At 39.8% G+C, this 19,293-nt stretch overlaps 1 protein-coding gene across 1 annotated transcript in view; it reads right to left on the bottom strand.

Annotated features, from left to right (window-relative positions):
- Positions 1-19,293, bottom strand: part of BIRC6 (baculoviral IAP repeat containing 6) — a 319,798-nt gene that overhangs the window by 121,578 nt on the left and 178,927 nt on the right. Inside the window, 5 exon segments of the mRNA XM_048843594.2 lie at positions 66-233; positions 9,066-9,197; positions 12,669-12,798; positions 16,481-16,624; positions 17,987-18,767. Coding sequence (XP_048699551.2) covers positions 66-233; positions 9,066-9,197; positions 12,669-12,798; positions 16,481-16,624; positions 17,987-18,767 — 1,355 coding nt within the window.

Genomic DNA, 19,293 nt, shown 5'->3' with positions numbered 1-19,293 from the left:
TTTTTTTTTTTAACTGAAAGGAAAGTTAATTATTTCAACAATTTAAAAACAGTTCTTGAAGTTACCTGGTAGAAGTTTATGGTATAGATGAAAAACTGGAACGCTAATGGTCTTGCTGGAAGATTCCCCTCCTGAGGAAGAGCTACCTACTTTATCTGCCATCATTCTGCCTCGTCTTGACGGTGGACGAGGAGGAGTCGATGAAACAGCTCTTTTTGACTGAGATTTCAAACCTAGTAAAAGAAATGAAATGTTCAAAGTAATTTTGGTTTCAAAAACCTCTCCAATTAACTCTTTAATGCAAGACATTCTCATTACTAGCAGTGCTAATAGTGGGAATGATTGCTTACTTCCTCTGTGCAGAAAAGTTATGCTAGAATTGCATATACTCCTCTACCCCAATATCACGCGGCCCTCGGGAGCCAAAAAATCTTACCGCGTTATAGATGAAACCGCGTTATATCAAACTTGCTTTGGCCTCAAGCATTTCCATTATTAATAATCACTTCCTGTTTCCTGACTGATCCCTCAGACCTCCCGACCCATCCAACCCCTCCCCACCCCCACCCCCTGTCCCCTATCCACACCCCCGCCCCCTGACAGGCCCCCCAGGACTCCCACGCCGTGTCCAACGCCCCCATTCCCCGTCCCCTAACCGCCCTGCCCCTGGAACCTCTGAACAATGCAACCCCCCCCGCTCCCTGACTGCCCCCCTATCCTCCGAGACCCTCTGCCCCTTATCCAACCCCTCGGCCCCGGCCTGGCACCCTTAACACGCTGCTAAGGGCAGCGTGTCGGAGCCAGACACACTGACGCGCTGATCCGCCGAAGCATGCAGCCCCACCCCCCAGAGCGCTGCTTTACCACGTTATATCCGAATTCATGTTATATCGGGTCGCGTTATATTGGGATAGAGGTGTAGGTATTTGAGATTTACGTATTTGGATTTAGAGCTGCTATTCTATAAAAGTTCTGAGGCACCTTTGATTTAATTACCAGGCTATCCATCCCCCTGAGCCAAAAAACAGAAGATATAATCACCATTTAAAATATGAAGCCAAATTGCATTATCCTAACATCACCGACAAACACCAGCTCTTATCGTTTCATTCCTACCCTTAAAGCCTGAATAAAGAAAATGGTCTAGCAGCATGCTCTGCTGTAAAAATATTCAGGTTACGTCAAATCAAAAGTGAATGGGGAAAATGTGAGGCAGCTTACAAAATATGTTGCTGTTGGGCTGGAAGGGAAACTTTTCTTAAAGTTTAAGGGCTAAAGAATGAACTTCAAGGGAAGTCAGTACACCCGTGCTGCAGTCTAGCTGCAAGATTTATAGATACATGGGCTGCTGTGAAGTTTCACTTTCAGCTGACACGGTGGATCAGTAATTCCTAACTTGAGGGTCCCACTTTACAGAACAGCCTGCCAGTAGCTCCCTCTCTTTCACAGTGACAACCACATAACATCTTACTTAGTATTTATTTTGATTTCTAAAATTATACAAAACGGGTGCCTGTATCACATTTTTAATAGCGCTGGAAACCAGTCAAGAAGGACATGGGACCAAAGCGCAGTTTATGACACACAGTATTAACAACTTTAGTACCCCAGTTAATGACAAACGTCTGAATTCAAGCAAATACCACACAGCTTTTGTGCCCTCCTGATATTGCCCTGCATCCAGAGACACTTTAGTGACACTACCTGATTTTATCAGCAAGGAATATGAAACTTCTACTCAATAGCAGGGAATAATATCAGACAACATATAAAGACATCTCCGATTAACCAGGCTGTCCAGTACGCTAACAAAGTCTGCTGACAGATTTAGACAAAAATTTTTGCTTTCTGCACAGCCATTGTAAAAGGTTCCAAGAAATTCCTAACACAAATGATCCGATTCGGCATGCAGCTTCTGTCTCTGGCACGTGGTCTTCCTACCACTTCAGTTGTCATAGGTTATCAGGAGACCATTGTTGATCCAGGGGGACAAAGCTACAGAACAAGACACTTTGGAGCCACTTCACTGGTAGCAAGAGATTATCAAGTCCTACCATCCACATTACAACTACAGTGGTCTGTCAGAGAAACAATATTCTCTCTTGGAGCCCTCTGGAAATGCTCAGGTTCTGTGAACCTCAGAGGGCAGACCATCAAAACAGGTCCCTTGACCAAACCTCAAATCATAGCAGACAATCATTAGCCCATGACATGCGTAAAATAGCCTTCTATCCCCCACGCCAATCCCAGCAAAACACTAGATAAGAATGTGTCCAACTATGAATTCGGTCATGTAAAACAGTCCCATGGTTTATCACAGTGGCCATGAAATCCTGAGAGTTCTCCGAAAAATCAAAATATGGAAAAAAGAAAAGGAGTACTTGTGGCACCTTAGAGACTAACCAATTTATTTGAGCATAAGCTTTCGTGAGCTCCAGCCCACTTCATCGGATGCATACTGTGGAAAGTGTAAAAGATGTTTGTGCTGGAAATGGCCCACCTTGATTATCATACACATCACCTTGATTATCATACACATTGTAAGGAGAGTGATCACTTTACATAAGCTATTACCAGCAGGAGAGTGGGGTGGGTAGGAGAGAAAACCTTTTGTAGTGATAAACACCCATTTTTTCATGATTTGTGTGTATAAAAACAAACATCTTCTACACTTTCCACAGTATGCATCCGATGAAGTGGGCTGGAGCTCACGAAAGCTTATGCTCAGATAAATTGGTTAGTCTTTAAGGTGCCACAAGTACTCCTTTTCTTTTTGCGAATATAGACTAACACAGCTGTTACTCTGAAACCTGTCAAAATATGGAAGGCATCAAGAACTATGATCATCACCGACTCTAGCAGCACTCCAGTTGTGAAATTTAACAGTTAGTGCAGGAGGTTCAGCAGTGCAGCAGGGTGACATGGATGCTAACACCAGCCGCATCTTAACTCCACGCTGGAACTTGTATACAAGATGCACATACACTATTCAATCCAATTTTGTGATGGAAAACCTGCCCTTAATGTTGGATGCAAATAGCACAGATTATTGACCATCTGCATGCTGCTAAAATATTTTTATACATGGGATTCACTGTATACACAAGAACCCAGTTTCACAAGGTTGTGGAGACAGCTTCGAAGAAGTGGAGTGAGTGTAATCTCATTAGTATTATCTTCTTGAGCGTGTGAATTGATCTATTTAGTAGTAGCAAATTCTGAAATGTACACATCATCGGTTTATTGAAGCAAAACGTGGGAAGAACATACAATAATGAACAGAGAAACAGAGGTACTCTATTGATTGAATTTATTTACATGTTTACTTAATTCTACAAAACCTTTCTTTAAAAAGTTATCTGAAGCTGCAACAGTTTCAAGTTTCCACCAGAGTCCTACAGATTCTGAGGACTTTGTAGCAGAACTGCAGCCTAGCTTGCCGTAAAGAACACAGGACCTTGCATATACTTACACAACAAGCTGCAGTTTAAATAACTTTTCATGTACACAGTATTTAAAGGTGCATTTGTGTATCTACGAATGTATGGAAAAAACTATCTATTGTAGTGTCTGAGAAATAGTGTGTCCATGTAAGAATAAGTTACTTACCCTGAACAAAAACTAGTTTTCTTCAAGATTTGTAGTCCCTATCTGTATTTCATTGTGGGGTATACATGCACCCCAGGAGCCTCAGAGAGGAAGATTTTTGCTTGTTGGTCCTTGCCTGTGCCCTTCTCCTCCTCATGCTCTGAACCAAGCATATAAGGGATCATGTGAATTGACTGCCTCTCCAGTTCCTTCTTTACTGTAAACCATACATCAGGATCCGGAACAGAGGGAAAGGAGGGCAGGTAGTGGAATACATATAGGGACCACACATCAAGAACTCCAGTTAATATACAAGCTAAGTAACTTCTCTTTCTTCAAGTGATGGTCCCTATGGGTATTCCACTGAGTGTGGATGACAAGCAGTATTCATTGAAAAGTCGGGTGTGACAACCTCTGTGGTACTGATGACTGGGAGGCTGCAGTGCTGAAAAGATGCGTCAGCTACAGAATCTTGCACTAGGGTGCAATGTCTTGTGAAGGTATGGATCGAACTCCATCTTGCTGCTTTACAGATTTCAATATGAGCAACATGTTGAGGAAAGACTACTAAAGCATTCTTGGCCATAGTCGAGTGGGCTCTCACACCTTGTGAAGGAGTATGCCAACTCCTAACACAGCAGAATGCAGTGTGTCATACACTTCAAAAATCTCTGGGAAGAGATAGCTTCCCCTCTCATTCATTCAGCAACAGATATTTTAAAAAAGTTTAAGTGATTTCCTAAAAGATTTTGTCCTTTGCAGGTAAAATGCCAAAGCTCGACAGACACTGAGAGGATGAAGTCTCTTGTCCTCACGGGAGACGTGTGGTTTTGGGAAGAAGACAGGTATGTGAATTGTTTGATTCAGACGGAAATCTGAAATTACTCTAGAGTAAATTTGGGGTGAAGTCTTAAAAGAAACTTTGTCCTCATGGAAGATAGTGTATGATGTATCAGTCATAGGGGCCCCTACCTCACTTACCTATCTAACTGAGGTGATGGTAACCAGAAAGGGAACCTTCATCGATAGAAAGTTAAACAGCATGAGGCCAGAGGTCTGCTTGGAGACTTTGTTAATGCTGAGAGGACCAGACTGAGGCCCCATAGTAGAGCAGACTTTGTCACAGGAGGGAAGTTTCTGATTAGACCTTTCAGAAATTATTACAGTCACAGGGTGGATGAAGATGGAATGGTTGTAAATCGAAGAATGACAGGCTGTGACAGTTGCTAAGTGTAACCATAAGGAGCTAAGGGAAAGCCCTGAAGTCTTCAAGGAAATATACTCTAACATAGTGGGGAAATCAGAACCATCTGGGGTTATCAGATGATGTTGACACCCGACAAAATATTTTCCACTTAGTTATGTAGCACTTTCTAGTAGACTCTTTCCTCCTATTGTTAAGGGTTTGAACCACTTCCAAACATGTCCTTTCTAGGTTCGATGCTCATCAAAATATTAGGCTGTCAGATGAAGAGAAATTGGATTAGGATGCCTGATCTTGCCCCATCCTTGGTCAATAGGTTAGGGAAGGACTCGATATAATGATGTATAGGAGTGCTGACATCTGAAGAATAATGGGCCCCAGAATTGCCTGGTCCATCTGAAAGAAGCCAGGAGAACCACCACTTCCCCAGAATCTGAGGTGATAATGGAATGGAAGATGTACATTAAGTGCCCTGACCAATGGATTAAAAGTGCACCTCCTCTGGAGCCCTGACCCTGAGCCCTCCTGGAACTGTACCTCATCTATTTCATGCTCTTGGGACACAAACAGGGCCTCAGATGGAGACTCACTCACCCTCTCCCCTCTCGCCCCAGCCCATCAACAAAACCTGCTCTGAACCACTGAATTGTGAAATTCCCATTCGTTGTCCTTGGAGAAGTACCTGCTGAGGCTGTCTGCTAGTGTATTGTGTATCTGCTGGAGGTGTACTGCTGATAGAGTAATCTGGCATCAAATACACCAGTTCCACAGATTGATAGCTTCTATGCAAAGAGGGATGGATCTTGCTCCCCATCCTTGACGTAGAAAACTGTCAATATGCTGTTCATCATCACTTTAGTGTTGGGATTGTATAAATGGTAAGAACTGCTTGCAGGCCTTGTGGACTGCTTGTAATTCAAGGAGGTTTATGTGCATCCTGGATTCTTCGGGAGTCCATGTCCCCCCTTGAGCTGTATGCTCTTTCAGATGGTTGTCCCAGCTTAGCAAGGAGGCATCCATGAACAAAATTCTCTTGGGTGGGGAAGGAGTGAAGGGGACCCCCCCACACACATACAGTAACTCCTCACTTAACATCGTCCTGGTTAATGTTGTTTTGTCGCTGATCAATTAGAGAACATGCTTGTATAAAGTTGTGCAATGCTCCCTTATAACGTTTGGCAGCCACCTGCTTTGTCCACTGCTTGCAGGAAGAGCAGCCCGTTGGAGCTAGGAACCAGGGTGGACCGGCAGCCCTGCAACAGCTCCCCTAAGTTCCTTGTGTGGTAGCTGCCCAGCAGGCTATCAACTGCCGGACAGTTCAGCTGTCCCTCCCCTGACTGCCTTGGAGCTGCTCCCGGGAGCCTCCTGCTCGCCGGGGGGTAGGTGGGGGGAGGAGGGGTGCTAACGTCAGGGTATCACCTTCCCCCTTCTCCTGTACCCCATCTTCCCAGAGTAGGGGGACACACGACAGGACTCAAAACGGAGGGAGTTTGCTGGCAGCAGCTGCTGTCTCAACTTGCTGATCTACTTAAAAAGGTAGCGTACTTAGAGTGGGGTCAGCTACTTAAAGGGGCAATGCACATCTCTCCCTCTGCCATGCTGCGTCTCCTCCCTCCATTCCTGCTGCCTTGTAGAGTGTGAGGCTACATTAACAACGTGTTAACCCTTGAGGTCTCAGCCGAGTGCTGGTTCATCACTTAGAAGTAAGGCATTCCCTGGGAAATATCCCACTCTCTTCCACCCTTTGACTCCACCACCTCAACCAAGCTTCACAATCATCATTGCTGTGTTTAAAGTAGCATTTTTCAGGAAAATAACTACAAAGTTAAGCGAGGAGTTACTGTACTCTCTGCTCTCCCACCAAGCTCTCCTACTCTCTGGGAGGGAGCAAGACTAGTTTATCCATATTATCTTTGCTTGCCAAGTACACTGGTGGTAAGCAATGAAGGTGAAGTCTTGCAAATGGTGTCATATAGGCACAAGACGCGACATGACCTAGGAAGATGAGACATGAGCAGATCAGTGTCTGTCTGTGGTCTCAGTCTGATTTGCTTGACAAGGTTCTTTATGGACTGGAATCAGACAGAAGTGATGAATAGGGATGTTTTGCCTGAGAGAGCAGGAGCAAGGTACAAGGGGAGGTAACAAGCAGATGTCATGAAACATGTAAGGTGGTATGTAAATTGTTTGTCTCAGTCTATAAATGTCAAGGTCCCCTTAACCCACTGTGTGGCTGAGGGGACAGCAGATACTCCCACTGCTGACTGAGCCATTCACTGCCACTGTGCACTCGTGTTAGTGTATCTGTAACCACGGAGCCAGGACACTACAACTGCATCTTGAGGACAATAAACCTAGCCAATGGCCTTTGTTACCGAACCGAGCCTGTGGTCTTTCTTATGAGTAACACTGAGGTCTGCTGAATTAGCAGGCAGCATTATCTGCTAGTGCTGATAACACTGGAGCCTCAAGAACAGAAGTACTTAGCAGCTGTAACAGCTTAGCAGCCTGGACAACATTACTGTGGCAATGACATTTCAGCCTTCTACACTTAACATGTGCTAGTTGACTTTTTGGAAGACATCAGCAAAAAGTCCCATATAGAATAGTACTGTGAAGAGACTGCAAGTATGACTGGAATGTATGACGTGTTTGCACATTTCATTGATTTTGATGGGAAGACGAGTGTGTGAGAGAGATTTTGGATGATGAGTCAGGAGGGAGAAAGATTTTGTGGATGAGGAGATGGTATATGTGTATTTTGTGAATGTGTGTGTGTGAATGTGTCGAAAGAAGAAGATAGGTACAAGTACAGAAATTAGAAGCAGGGAACACGAGAGAAGAAAGATGGTAAATTTGGGGAAGAGGAAGATAACCCAACACAGGAGAAGAAAGATGAAAAAGAAGGAGAGTACATAACATAGTAACTACTATTTAAGAGAAAAATTGAGAAAGACAAAGAGATAGATACAGAATAGTGAAAAGGAAGAGAGAAGAACACATAACTAGGATAAAGAAAATTTTTAAAAGGTTTCACTTAATAGGAAGGATGAATTAAAATGATGCAATAAAGAACCAGACTTTTAAAGTCTATTTAAAAAAGGGACGGGAGATATAACATGGTGCTTGTGAGATCAGAAATGTGCTTAGGGTCAGCCCTGGCTGGCTATGCTGCCTCTCTCATAATTTTATCTTTTTAAATGTTGACCAAAACGTGTTAGGTTTTCTTGTCCACTGGTACATATGAAAGCCCGGGTTTTTGATTTTGAAAATATAGTAACACTAAGTATTAGTCACACCCATCTGTTCCTCCATCCCCACTACCTCTCCCACTGAAGCTGTTGCACTTTGTAGTCAGCTGAGTTGCAATAAACATATTTTGAGTCGTGAAACAGTGGCCCAGTTCAGCATTTTAAACACAATTTAAGAGGTTCATCTATACCTTGAAGTCCTGATAGGGGAGACAGTTTGAGAAATACTGGTTACAAAAATCAAAAGAAACCAGTGTCCCTCCCTGAGCTCATTTTCATGCCCAGGTGAAACTATGGTAGATCAGTCATCTTCAAAAGATGGTCAGCTGAAGTGTTAAGAAAATTCCATGAGATCCTTAGAAGTTCAGTCCTCAGCTCTTAAAGAGCAGAACTTCAGAGCAAGATACTGCAATACCTCCTGCAGCCACCTGTTCAACTTTAAATCCCTTCTACCACTGCCAACTTCTCATGTTCCAGCTACAGAGTGTACACTCCATTCCAATTTTGCAAGAGATAAGCTTACATGACAGATTTTAGAAGGATATGAATGAGTTTTCAGAAGGTCTAGGATTTTGGAAAAATCCTCTATCTTCATGTGGAATAAAGGGTATTGGTTTTATATATACATATCTCCATCATGACACCTTTTGCCACTACAGTACCATTTGTATTTACCATGCAAATGGTGTAAATGAAGGATCTGGGTTTAGGTGATCTTTATAAATACAACAGCTATGTGTTTTTGGACACATGCAAGAGAAACATGAACTTTTACAAACAGGACTCTTTACCACAGCATAACTCATTAGCAGTCGGAGTTGTACCAGGACCCATCCCTTGTTGCTAAAGGTCAGTAAGGTTAATTAAGGAATATCATTGTCAAACATTTTCAGTAGTACACCTTTGGTAATAACAATGGTGGGTTTATATGAGCTGACATAATTATTCTCATTTTATGTTCAGAGGGATTGATTTTACAAAATAAGTGAAAAGGGGGGGGGAGAAAACCAAACCATACATACCAGAGGCAACAACAACACTGTAATTGTCCTGAAATCCATTTTCTGCTTTAACTTTTTCTTTCTCTTCGTAGTTCTTTTTTTCTTTATCTTCTTTCTGTTCATTAATTAGTTTAGCTGTGATACTTGGTGTATCTGCAAGAGAAAAAAAGTACGCACATATTTTATAGGTATTAAGATGTCATGCTAATTTAATTACTACTTTATAATTTCTCACCCACTCACCAGATATTCATTTGGTCTCACTCAATTACCTTGCTGGCTTGGAGCCTTGAGTTCCATTCTAACTTCCATAATTATGTTAAGCTTCTTTAATAACAAAAGACCAGCCACTGACAGAGTACTGACAAGATGTCTTGCAACTAATTTCCTTGGACCATTTAAAGAAACAATACTTTGAAAACCCAGGCAGAAGTTCAAGTATTTAGTTGTTTGTATTCGGGTGATATAATTAGCAGAGTTAGAAAATATCACTGCTACCAACAGAAAAGAGGAGATTAAACAAAGAGAAATTACTATGTTTAATTGTTGACAACTGTAGATTTAGATGATTAAGACAAAATACTTGAACTTGGATATCGTGTTGTGCACTTCAGCTGCTAAGTACTCATTGTTTCCATTGAAGGCAACAGAAGCTGCTAGCACCCAGAACCTCTGAAAAATCAGACCACTTATTTTAGGTGCAGAACATTAGATATCCGTATTAATCTACTAATAGCAGTAATTAAACAATTGTTGTCATTTTTCCTCTTGGTTGCAGTGGATGATCTCACATTGGTAATGGATGTCATAGTGCATAAATGGCCAAATAGACTCCTTGTCTCTTCTTCCGATTGGGAAGGTGATCGAGAAAATATCAAAAGGGATCACATGTGATCATCCTCATCTCCCACTAGCCAAAGGAAACATGGGCCTAGGACTTAGGTGAGCAAGGAATCGCCACGTACTTACTGCAAGGACCCCTTTTATACCACAACCCAGATCATATACAGTTATGGCACTGAAAGGGAAACAGTTTGCCTGGGGTTCTTCTCCAGACTAATGAAGCATTTTCCTTGCTTGAAGATACAAATTGGTCGATGACACCTACTCTTCCATCTGAACCAAATTCCACTTTTGATATGGAGAGAATTACAAGACCCCTGAAATGCAGAAAATCCCAGCTATTCTACAGCTCCTCCAGCATGACAGGGAGCTGGGTCTCCATCCCATTACTAACACTGGGCAAATCGTGGACACCAGCTGCATTTTATAAATCAGGATCCTTCGGTTCTCTGAATGTGCATCATTGGGTTTTTCAGAGCCAACAGGCATATTAGAAACCCCGTCTGGGAGGTGTACTTGTAAAGCAAAATTTGAGACTGACTTATGTTGGTATATTCTAGGATGCACTTATATTGGGTCAGTATTATAATCCTCCTAGTTGCTGGTGTTTTAAGTGTTGAGCTGAATGTCATTTCAATCACTTAACGAGAAGGGAGTGATCAGCTGCACACACTGATTATTTTAGCAGATGCTGCCAGAAGTAGACTGAGTCACTCTGAAATGGCCCAGTCCCTTCCTTTTCCAGAGAGATCCCACTGCCTCTGGCATCATAATCAATACTCTTCACAATTATGACGACTTTTGACTACTTGAAATATGAATAACCATGTAGTTACTGCTAATTAGCTCCACTGTATATATAATGGTATGGTTTTACCCTTCTACAAAAACTATTCCCCTCCCCTTCAGTTCAGATGGAAGGACTCTTAAAACTGGCAGGCCAAACAACATATTTCTTACCTTCCCTTTGGTCTAAATGGGACAGAAGAATTAATTTAAAAGGCAAATGCAAAGAGAAAGAATTGAGCTCCTGCCATTTTTAACCTCTCTGTGATGCATAAAGGTAACCAAAGAGGTATTGGATATCATTATTAAAAACAAACACACACATGCTTCTGCTTCATCATTAGATATTTAAACCTTGTCTACCCCAGTGTGCTAAAATACATGGTAAATAGGGAAATTATGATTTCATAAGAGATGGCAATTTGAGATGAATAGGCAGCAGGTTTAAAACAAACAAACGGAAGTACTTCTTCACACAACACATAAGCAAAGTTCAAATGTTCCGTAGGATGCATTGCATTTTTAATCACAAAGCTCCAGTGAACACAACATTTGATTTACTGAAATTTGTCTGGTAATAGAAGTGTCACATACCAGTAATTTCATGTATTTTTCCTCCATTTATTTTAAACTGCTATACTCTGATGAAAGATGTTACATTAGTGCAATATGTTACTGGTCATCAGTATGTAAAAAGACTTTGGAAAAAATCAATTATGAAACAGTGTCAGTGCAGCACTGGCTGATCACAGAAACTGAGAAGACCAGATTCTCAGCAGATGTAAACAAGTATAGCCCCTCTGAAATGCACAAAGGCAATATAGCTACACCAGAGGATCTGACACAAAAAGTTAGAAAATATAGATGTTCCCAGAGATATTTTAACGGAGACACTCTTATATACTGTCAAAATTACAGCTAAGTATTTGCAAATTCATACAATGAGTATATATGAAAATATGTATTTGGTATGGACTCACTTATGTGCAATGTGGCAGAGTTGCAACTGTTGTAGCAACTATAACTTTGAATTTCCTTTGACTCCTCTAAAATGTCGACCACAGTTTAGCAATACAGACAACCTACTAAAGATTTTGTTTTTAAAATACTGTGGTGAACTTTGTATTGTGAACGCTAACCTTAATTTCCTGAGCAAGGTCATTGAGTCTTTATTAAAGTTGCACTTCTCCAAAATGTTGAACTGGTCCTGGCAGTTAAATGGATATTTAATATAGAAAAGACTACTTTAATAGTCTGACTGAAAATCTTGGATTTTATTTTTGGATAAAATAAATGCCTCAGTCATGACCATCTTGTTTGTTTTTGTTTTTCAACGTTACTCATAACTTTCAAAATTAGTTCTCAATTTCCATTTTATAGATAGAGTATTATTTATATTGCAGGTAAATATGCATGACTAGATGATCATAATGGTCCCTTCTGACCTAAATATCTATGAATCTATGAGCGTAAATTAGATTGAAAAGGACAGTGTAAACACTCAATGTGGACATCAGTTCTGTGATCTTTAACTTGCAATAAACGTTAGGCAAATGATCTATGTAAGGAATTATTTTTAATTGAGCATAGACAGTTAAAGGGAACTTTGAATACTGAACTCAAATATTCTAAGTTTTTGGAAGTATCTCAGGAGAAAATTTGAAAATATTTTAAATATTGAGAGACTTTAAGCATAGTATTACATTTTGTGGCCTGGCAGTTCAAGATGAACTGTTAAGTATATCTAAGATTGCCTCCTCTAAATCGATTATGTAAAGTTGAAAGAACAGTATGGCCAATCTAAAACTGTAACAGTTAGAGGAAAGCCTGTGTTATATAGTCCCAAAAAAGTAAAAAAGTTTAATCTTTGATTACTGTCTATTTTGAAACTTTTTGTTACAAGTATGCAGATATCACACATAATAGATGTGTTTCTAGCAGACACAAGTTTTCCTTAACACATTATAGAATGAAACACACAGTACTGAAACTTGCCTGACACACGGTCAAGAACCTCTGCCAATGTTGTTGAGACAGGTAAGTGAAGAGTACGGAACTTGTGTCCTGCGCCATACATTGGATGTTGGATTACATGGCTGGTAGCATTAATTCTACCTTTGTACAGCTAAAAAGAAATGAAAAACCACTTACTTTCAAGTATTCAGAAATAAGGCCAACAATCATGACAAGTCGTTAAACTATATTAAGTAAAATCACAATATTAAGCCATTCACACTCCAGATCAAAAGAAAATTGTTTGAAAGTATGACAACTTGATACGATGGTAAAATTATTCAACAAAAACTAAAACAACAAAAGAAAAACAAACCTTTTTACACAAAGAAAACTGCTGCAAAAATCTATTTTTGTTTAGCACTTAGAAAAAAAATGGTTTAAGTTCAGTACAAGACCCTCTCTTGTCGTCTCCAGTGTGCACGCACGTAACGTGTTAGGTACTTTGGGCTTTAATTTCTTTTATTTCTTAAAAGTAAAAGGAAATCCCCCGCCCACTCCAATAAACTTCGCCCAGATGAGGAGGTGGTTACTACTCTTGATAAATCAATAGAAAAAAAGTTGAAGATCACATACCATTTATGAGTAAACAGAAATATAGTAGGCAAAGTAATTCTAGATTTAGCAATAGGTACTTTGCTTTTATAATACAATAACCATTAAAGTTATTTTACTATAACTGAAAATAGCACCTCTCAACCCAGATTACCTCCCCCATTTAAATTCAGTCTTATCTGATTTCTTTAGTTAAAAAATTTTAATTGCTTTTTACCCCTCCGAGCTTTCCAAAATCCTCCCTGCCCTGCACAGGAAGAAACGTATGATTCTGTTACTTCTTGCTCATCAACAGAATTGTTTACTAAATCCCAAATGCAGGGCCAGTTTATTCCTGTGCAACCCAATCAAAAGAAAGGGGTTGGATGGGGGTCACTGGGGCAAAATTTAGTCAGAACTCATTTTTTATGAAATCTGAGAACTCTGTAGTGTTTGAAGGGTGTGTTGCTATAGAATACTTGCTGTTCTGAAGATCTACTCTTTACAGCAAATGCCATTTCTGACCAGATTACTCCACCCACCAAGTTAGAGCTAATTTACACCCTGTTCTAGGTAGTTTAGGTGAAAAGATATAAACGTGCAATCCAATCTTTTAAAAGAGTCCGTATGTTGCAAATATATTTTAACTGTTCTGTGCACATCCACATTATGTTAGGATTTTTTCTTCAGATGTTTCAGATTGAGCAAAAAGAAATAACTATGGAGTCCAAGTCAAGTGCCAAGAATGACTTGAGTTTGGATAATCATTTTGTCACCATGGAAAGGCAGGATCCTGGTTCCTGTAAGGAAGCTGAGCCCTTTCCCCTTTGAGGTTTTAGGCTTCTGAAGCATGTTGATAAAAACCTTCACGATCCAATGTCTGCCATCATTCAATGGGTAACTAGTGAGGAGAAACAAAGGAACATCCACAAGAGAGCCCAAATCTTACTCCAGGGATGTATGGGAGACAGAGATAGACTCCCCATCAAGGGACCTCATTAACCTCTTGAGGGCCTAAGACGTGGAAATGTTTCTCTTAGAAGTGGATGGAATAGTCTTGCGAGTAAATATTTGGAGTTATCTTGATGGGTCTCAGACTGAAGACAACTGACTTGCCCATTTGGTCCTGGACATTGAGGAGAACTGACCTACCTATGCAGTTATCTCCAGAGGAATCTTGCGCAGGTTAGGATAGGTGTGTGAGAGAAGTTCCAATAAGTCATCCAGACCCTGATCCCCTTCTTGTGGGGGAACTGAGGGTTCAGGGGCTGGGGACAACTGTGGTAGAGCACCCCTTCTGTGGCTCCTGAGCGGGTGGTCCCTCTAAGAGAGGCACCATCATCACAATTTTTGCTTCCTCTTTTTATCCAGATCCACTATGCTGAGTGAAGCACGGTGGGTTGGTGGGAGAACAAAGCCAAGGTGAGAAGTTTAGTAAATAGTACCATTTTGGACAAAATTATTTTTTCTTTTTAAAAATCTCCAAATTTTGCTTAAGAGAAGGAAAAAGGAAGTGGGGAACGGCTGTGAAAATTGGCTTTAAAAGCCAAAAAATAAAGGAAAGGAAGGATAACTGAAAGCAACTGCTCTGTTCAGCCGCATAGACACAAGAGTCTGAAGAACCATACTTTGGTTTGTGGCCAAGCCCTATGGACACTGTAAAGGCATTTGAGATGCCTCTGGCATGCTGGAAGAGATGTAACAGAATGTACCACTATGGGTGATAAATAATGGTCCAGAAACACAGATGCTGAGCTGACTATAAAACCTAGCAAAATTCTGAATTGAACTGAGGTCAATTCAGATTCTCTGAATCATTTTTCAAATTTGTTTTTGTATGCTTCCAGGTCTTTGCTATTGAGACCCAAATCATATTACCACACATTGAGACAGTAGGTGCAGCCTGTTAGGTCACATTCCTTTGAAGTCTTTTTCAATAGCTTTTGCTAAGTTAGTAACTCTCTGCAGAGTGTCTTGCTGTGTAAAATGCGTGCTTTTTATGAAGGGATCAAATTTCATACGTTTGGTAGTTGGATGGAAATGTAAACACGCACTCTTCTGATGCTCCACAAAAAGTACCTTAGGAAACTTGAGCATCAGTCCTCCTTTTTAAAAAAAGTAAATAAAATGTCATGGTGACTAGGCAAGAACCTCCAACTTCCTCAACATACCTTAGGACTGTGTTAGATGCCCCTTTCTCAACAGGTTTAACTACAGTGTTTAACATTATGTGTTAGCAGTTTCGGATGGTTGCATTTAAGAAGCTGCTCTTCTTTATTTTCGTTTTTGTTGTTCAAACTAGTAGCAAAGATGGTCTCAATTCTTCCTTTAATTTTTCCCTTACTTCTTCACCTGTAGCATCAAGCAGTGGACTTGCAAATTGAAGTCTGTCTTAATGAGTGTATCCTGGGTGCAGTGCTTCAATTGTTTCTTTAAATTGCTCATTTTGTATTATATCAAAGAGGATGTTGGCATAAAAGAAAGCTGCAACTTTAACTAGTTCAAGTCTTTTTTTTTGGCAAAACATTTTTCTTGTAAATAAATTCTCTTACTAAACTCTTAATGTCTATATTTTTCTTTAGAAAAATGTACGTTTTCATTACTATCTATTGGCAGTCTCAATTGCCACCACTTCCTTCAGTATCAGGCAATCAAAATTAAATTTCTACAATGATGTTTGGTAATCAATAAACATCAATCATTTATTGACCAGGAGCTTTCAATTTACTACAGTTAGAATCTGCGAGAACCAGCTAATGAATTCAATACTCAACATTGAAAATTAAGAGCTAAATAAATTCATAAGACATGTTATCAGAAAACCCTCAAGAGGTTTTAGATTCTAGTGAACAGACCCTCTAAAAGTTTGTAACTCCACTCACTTCTCCCTCTCCAGTGATAACTGATTCAACCCACAAACCTCATCCTCCAATCAACAATGATTACACCAATTTCCCTTCCATCCCAGGCATTCTATAACTTGTGTCAGATAGGAGTAGAATTACTTGTGGCTCTTTTAAAGGTTACTTGTAAATATGTCAGAGTGATATACAGCAAATTAATAATCTAGAAAAAGCCGCTTAACCCTCTCCCCACATCCACCAAAAAAGTAGTTATCACTATACTCTGCAATAAATATAATAAAGAAAGTTGTCATTTTGTTTGCAAAAAAAAGCAGAATCAACTGTGAGAATGTACGAATAAATAGGGTGCAGTCAGATCGAATTGACATTCATAATGCAGATACACAAAAAACCTACTGGACATGGGGACTGAAGAAACATTGTCACTTTTTCATCCTCCAGCATCAACTGCAAAAATAACCTTCTAATAAACCCTGAAATGTTTCCAGATGTTGGGAGGTTCCCTCGTTGAGGGGATGACTGGAACAATTCACAGAGAACCTGAAAATGCAAGATTAGATAAAAATCTTAGATTATGACTGTGCACAAACCTATAAAATAAAGCTCTGCATTACTATTAATAGCGCAGCATGGCCATTAACCTTTAAGATTTGCCACCACTTATTTTTCAAATTAGGATTTAAATGATCTCATCTTCAATTTATCACCAGAGAGGAGAATAAATGGTTACCTATGAACAGGTAACCAACAGCAAAACAAGTTAAAAATTAATTAGGAGTAAAAAACAAAAAAGCATGAGTCATCAATATAATAATTCAAGTTTATTTTTAAGGCAATATTCTGAAAAACAAAGGCTAGTTGACAAAAATACGGAGCGGGAAAGTCAATTTTGACTAGGTGTTGCATCAAGAATGTGAAAAGTAATTTTTCTGCTTTATGAGGAATTTCGCTACACTGGGGTGATGTTCTTCTCTGAAAATGGCCTCTTCTTACTCAGTTTATCTGATCCTAGTATGCATTCACTCTTAATTTACAGATAAAAATTAAGGCTTTTTTTTTTTTTTTTTTTTTTTAATGTTTTCCTTCTGTTGGCACTACAGAGCTAACAGCTAAGAGGAAGTGAACTACAGTAGATGCTTGTTTGCAGCATCACCTTGTAAGAGCAACCACTGCTTAGGATCAACATTTCCCCTGGGAACACTTTCCCTACTGTGAATTGTCAACACTCCCCATAACATCAACAGCCACTTAGGAGCAAGATAGCAAAAGGGCACCAGTATGTTGCTACTAAAAAGCATCTGCTGCAATTCCATTCTTCTCAATATGTTAACTGAATTCCAAATGCAAGGCCACATTCTGCTTTCTGTTACCTGTGCAGCAATCAACTACACTGAAAGCAATAAAGTTGCTCAACCATGTCTGCAAGCAAAGTGTTTTTATTAATGAGAGACAAAAACCACCCAGCTTTATCTTCGGATTCCAGATTAAGAGTGCACAATTTGGCAAATTTGATCTGCAAACACACCACCAAAGTGCCATTTTTATAGTAAGTTAGCAAAACAGAAATGCACTTTAATGTAAGTGACAAAACAGAGCCCCATGCGCCATAATGAATATTGTACTAGCGGGCAGAAGAATTAATTTCTTCCATCAAACAAAGCCCAATGTGCTAATATTTCATGATGTAAAACCGTCTCTGTTAAATGGTATTTTAAAGAATCAAATCTACAAATAAAAAAAATATATACTACAGAATCTACATTCACATCCCTTGATCATCCAATAAGCTATTTTTTCCTATGCAAAACTTAAGCCACGAAAGCTTAGGTTCTCAAATCTTGTACCAACTAAATTTTCACTTAAAAATAAGAAGAGTTACAGATTAAGGTTTTGCTCTTTTACCTGTGCCATCAGCCTCTGGTTATTAGGATGGCAGGAGATGCACTGTAAGAAGAATGCAACTGTTGCATTTTCAATTGCGGTCCTTTGCTGAGTGGTCAGTCCCGTTCCTGCCGTTGAAGAAAGCAAAGTAGATCTTGCACTGGTCTGTTGTGTTACCACACTGTGTCCTCCAGAAGTAGCACCAGAATGGCACAACAGAAATAAAAGTGCTGTCCACAGTGGATTGACTTCAGAACCACCCAACCAATCCTTCATGATGTGGCTGTTACCAACTTCTGTCAGAAACCTGAGTACAGGAGCAACTAGGTCTGCCGTGATGGGCATTTTATTAAAGTGCTGTGGAACATGATGTCTCCTGAGTCTATCCTGGGTAATATCCACAGATTGAGAAGTGCAGTCAGAGCTGGAAGTATGGTTAAAGCAGAAACTAGCAAGGCTTCTTACAAGGAGAGAGGGCAAACCTGAGTCCAATAATTGCTTGATAGCTTCGGGAGACTGAGATGAGGCAGCAAGGGTAGCCAAGTGAGACTCTGTTAGTGCAAGAGGTGCTTGTGCGTTTTTAGAGTCATCTGTTAAAGAAGAACTAAGGTCCTGTTTTTTGCTATCATCCGTCATAGACAGTCTATGTTGACACTGCATTGGAGGAGGGGTAATACCCATCCAGCCCATGAGTAAGGAAAAATAATTCGGGTGGATGTGGCACATTGAGCAAAGCAAACTGTCAACTGCTTTCTTCAAAACCATGTTGCAGGGAAGAGACATAGACCAGTTAAAGAGTGACCTAGAGGAGAAGGGGAAAAAAGAAAAGAAAAAAAGTCACACCAAAACAAAAATTTGTCACTCATTTTCCCTTTTACCTTGTTAGTCAAAAGTTCATAAAAATGCTTTCCAAAGATATTATAAATAAGTTTAATTATGATACAATATTCAGAGGTTTGTAGAACTTTTTTTTAATTAACACAAATATCTGAGAATATTAGCCAACTTGAGATCACAGCATAATCTGGACACTGCATAAAAATAACTATATTTGAATTTATTTCATTAGGATATATTTAATACCGCTATTATCTAGTAGATTGAAGACGAGGTCTGTAAATCAAGAGACCCTGGTCATACAACTGTACCATTTACTTCATGCAACCTTGAACAAACTGTGACCTCAATAACTCAACGTGTAAAGATGGGGATAAGGTAACCCACCTTTGTGAAGAACTTTGCAATTAAGCGGTTTAAACATCCCAAAGTATTTTAGTAAGTTCCCAGGGCATTTTATAACTTTCTCTATTCAAGCAGCATCTAAACAA

The sequence above is a fragment of the Caretta caretta genome, chromosome 3 (genome assembly GCF_965140235.1).
Source record: "Caretta caretta isolate rCarCar2 chromosome 3, rCarCar1.hap1, whole genome shotgun sequence".
Lineage (NCBI taxonomy): Eukaryota > Metazoa > Chordata > Testudines > Cheloniidae > Caretta > Caretta caretta.
The sequence above is the reverse complement of the archived record's forward strand: the minus strand, read 5'-3'. Positions and strand labels throughout refer to the sequence as shown.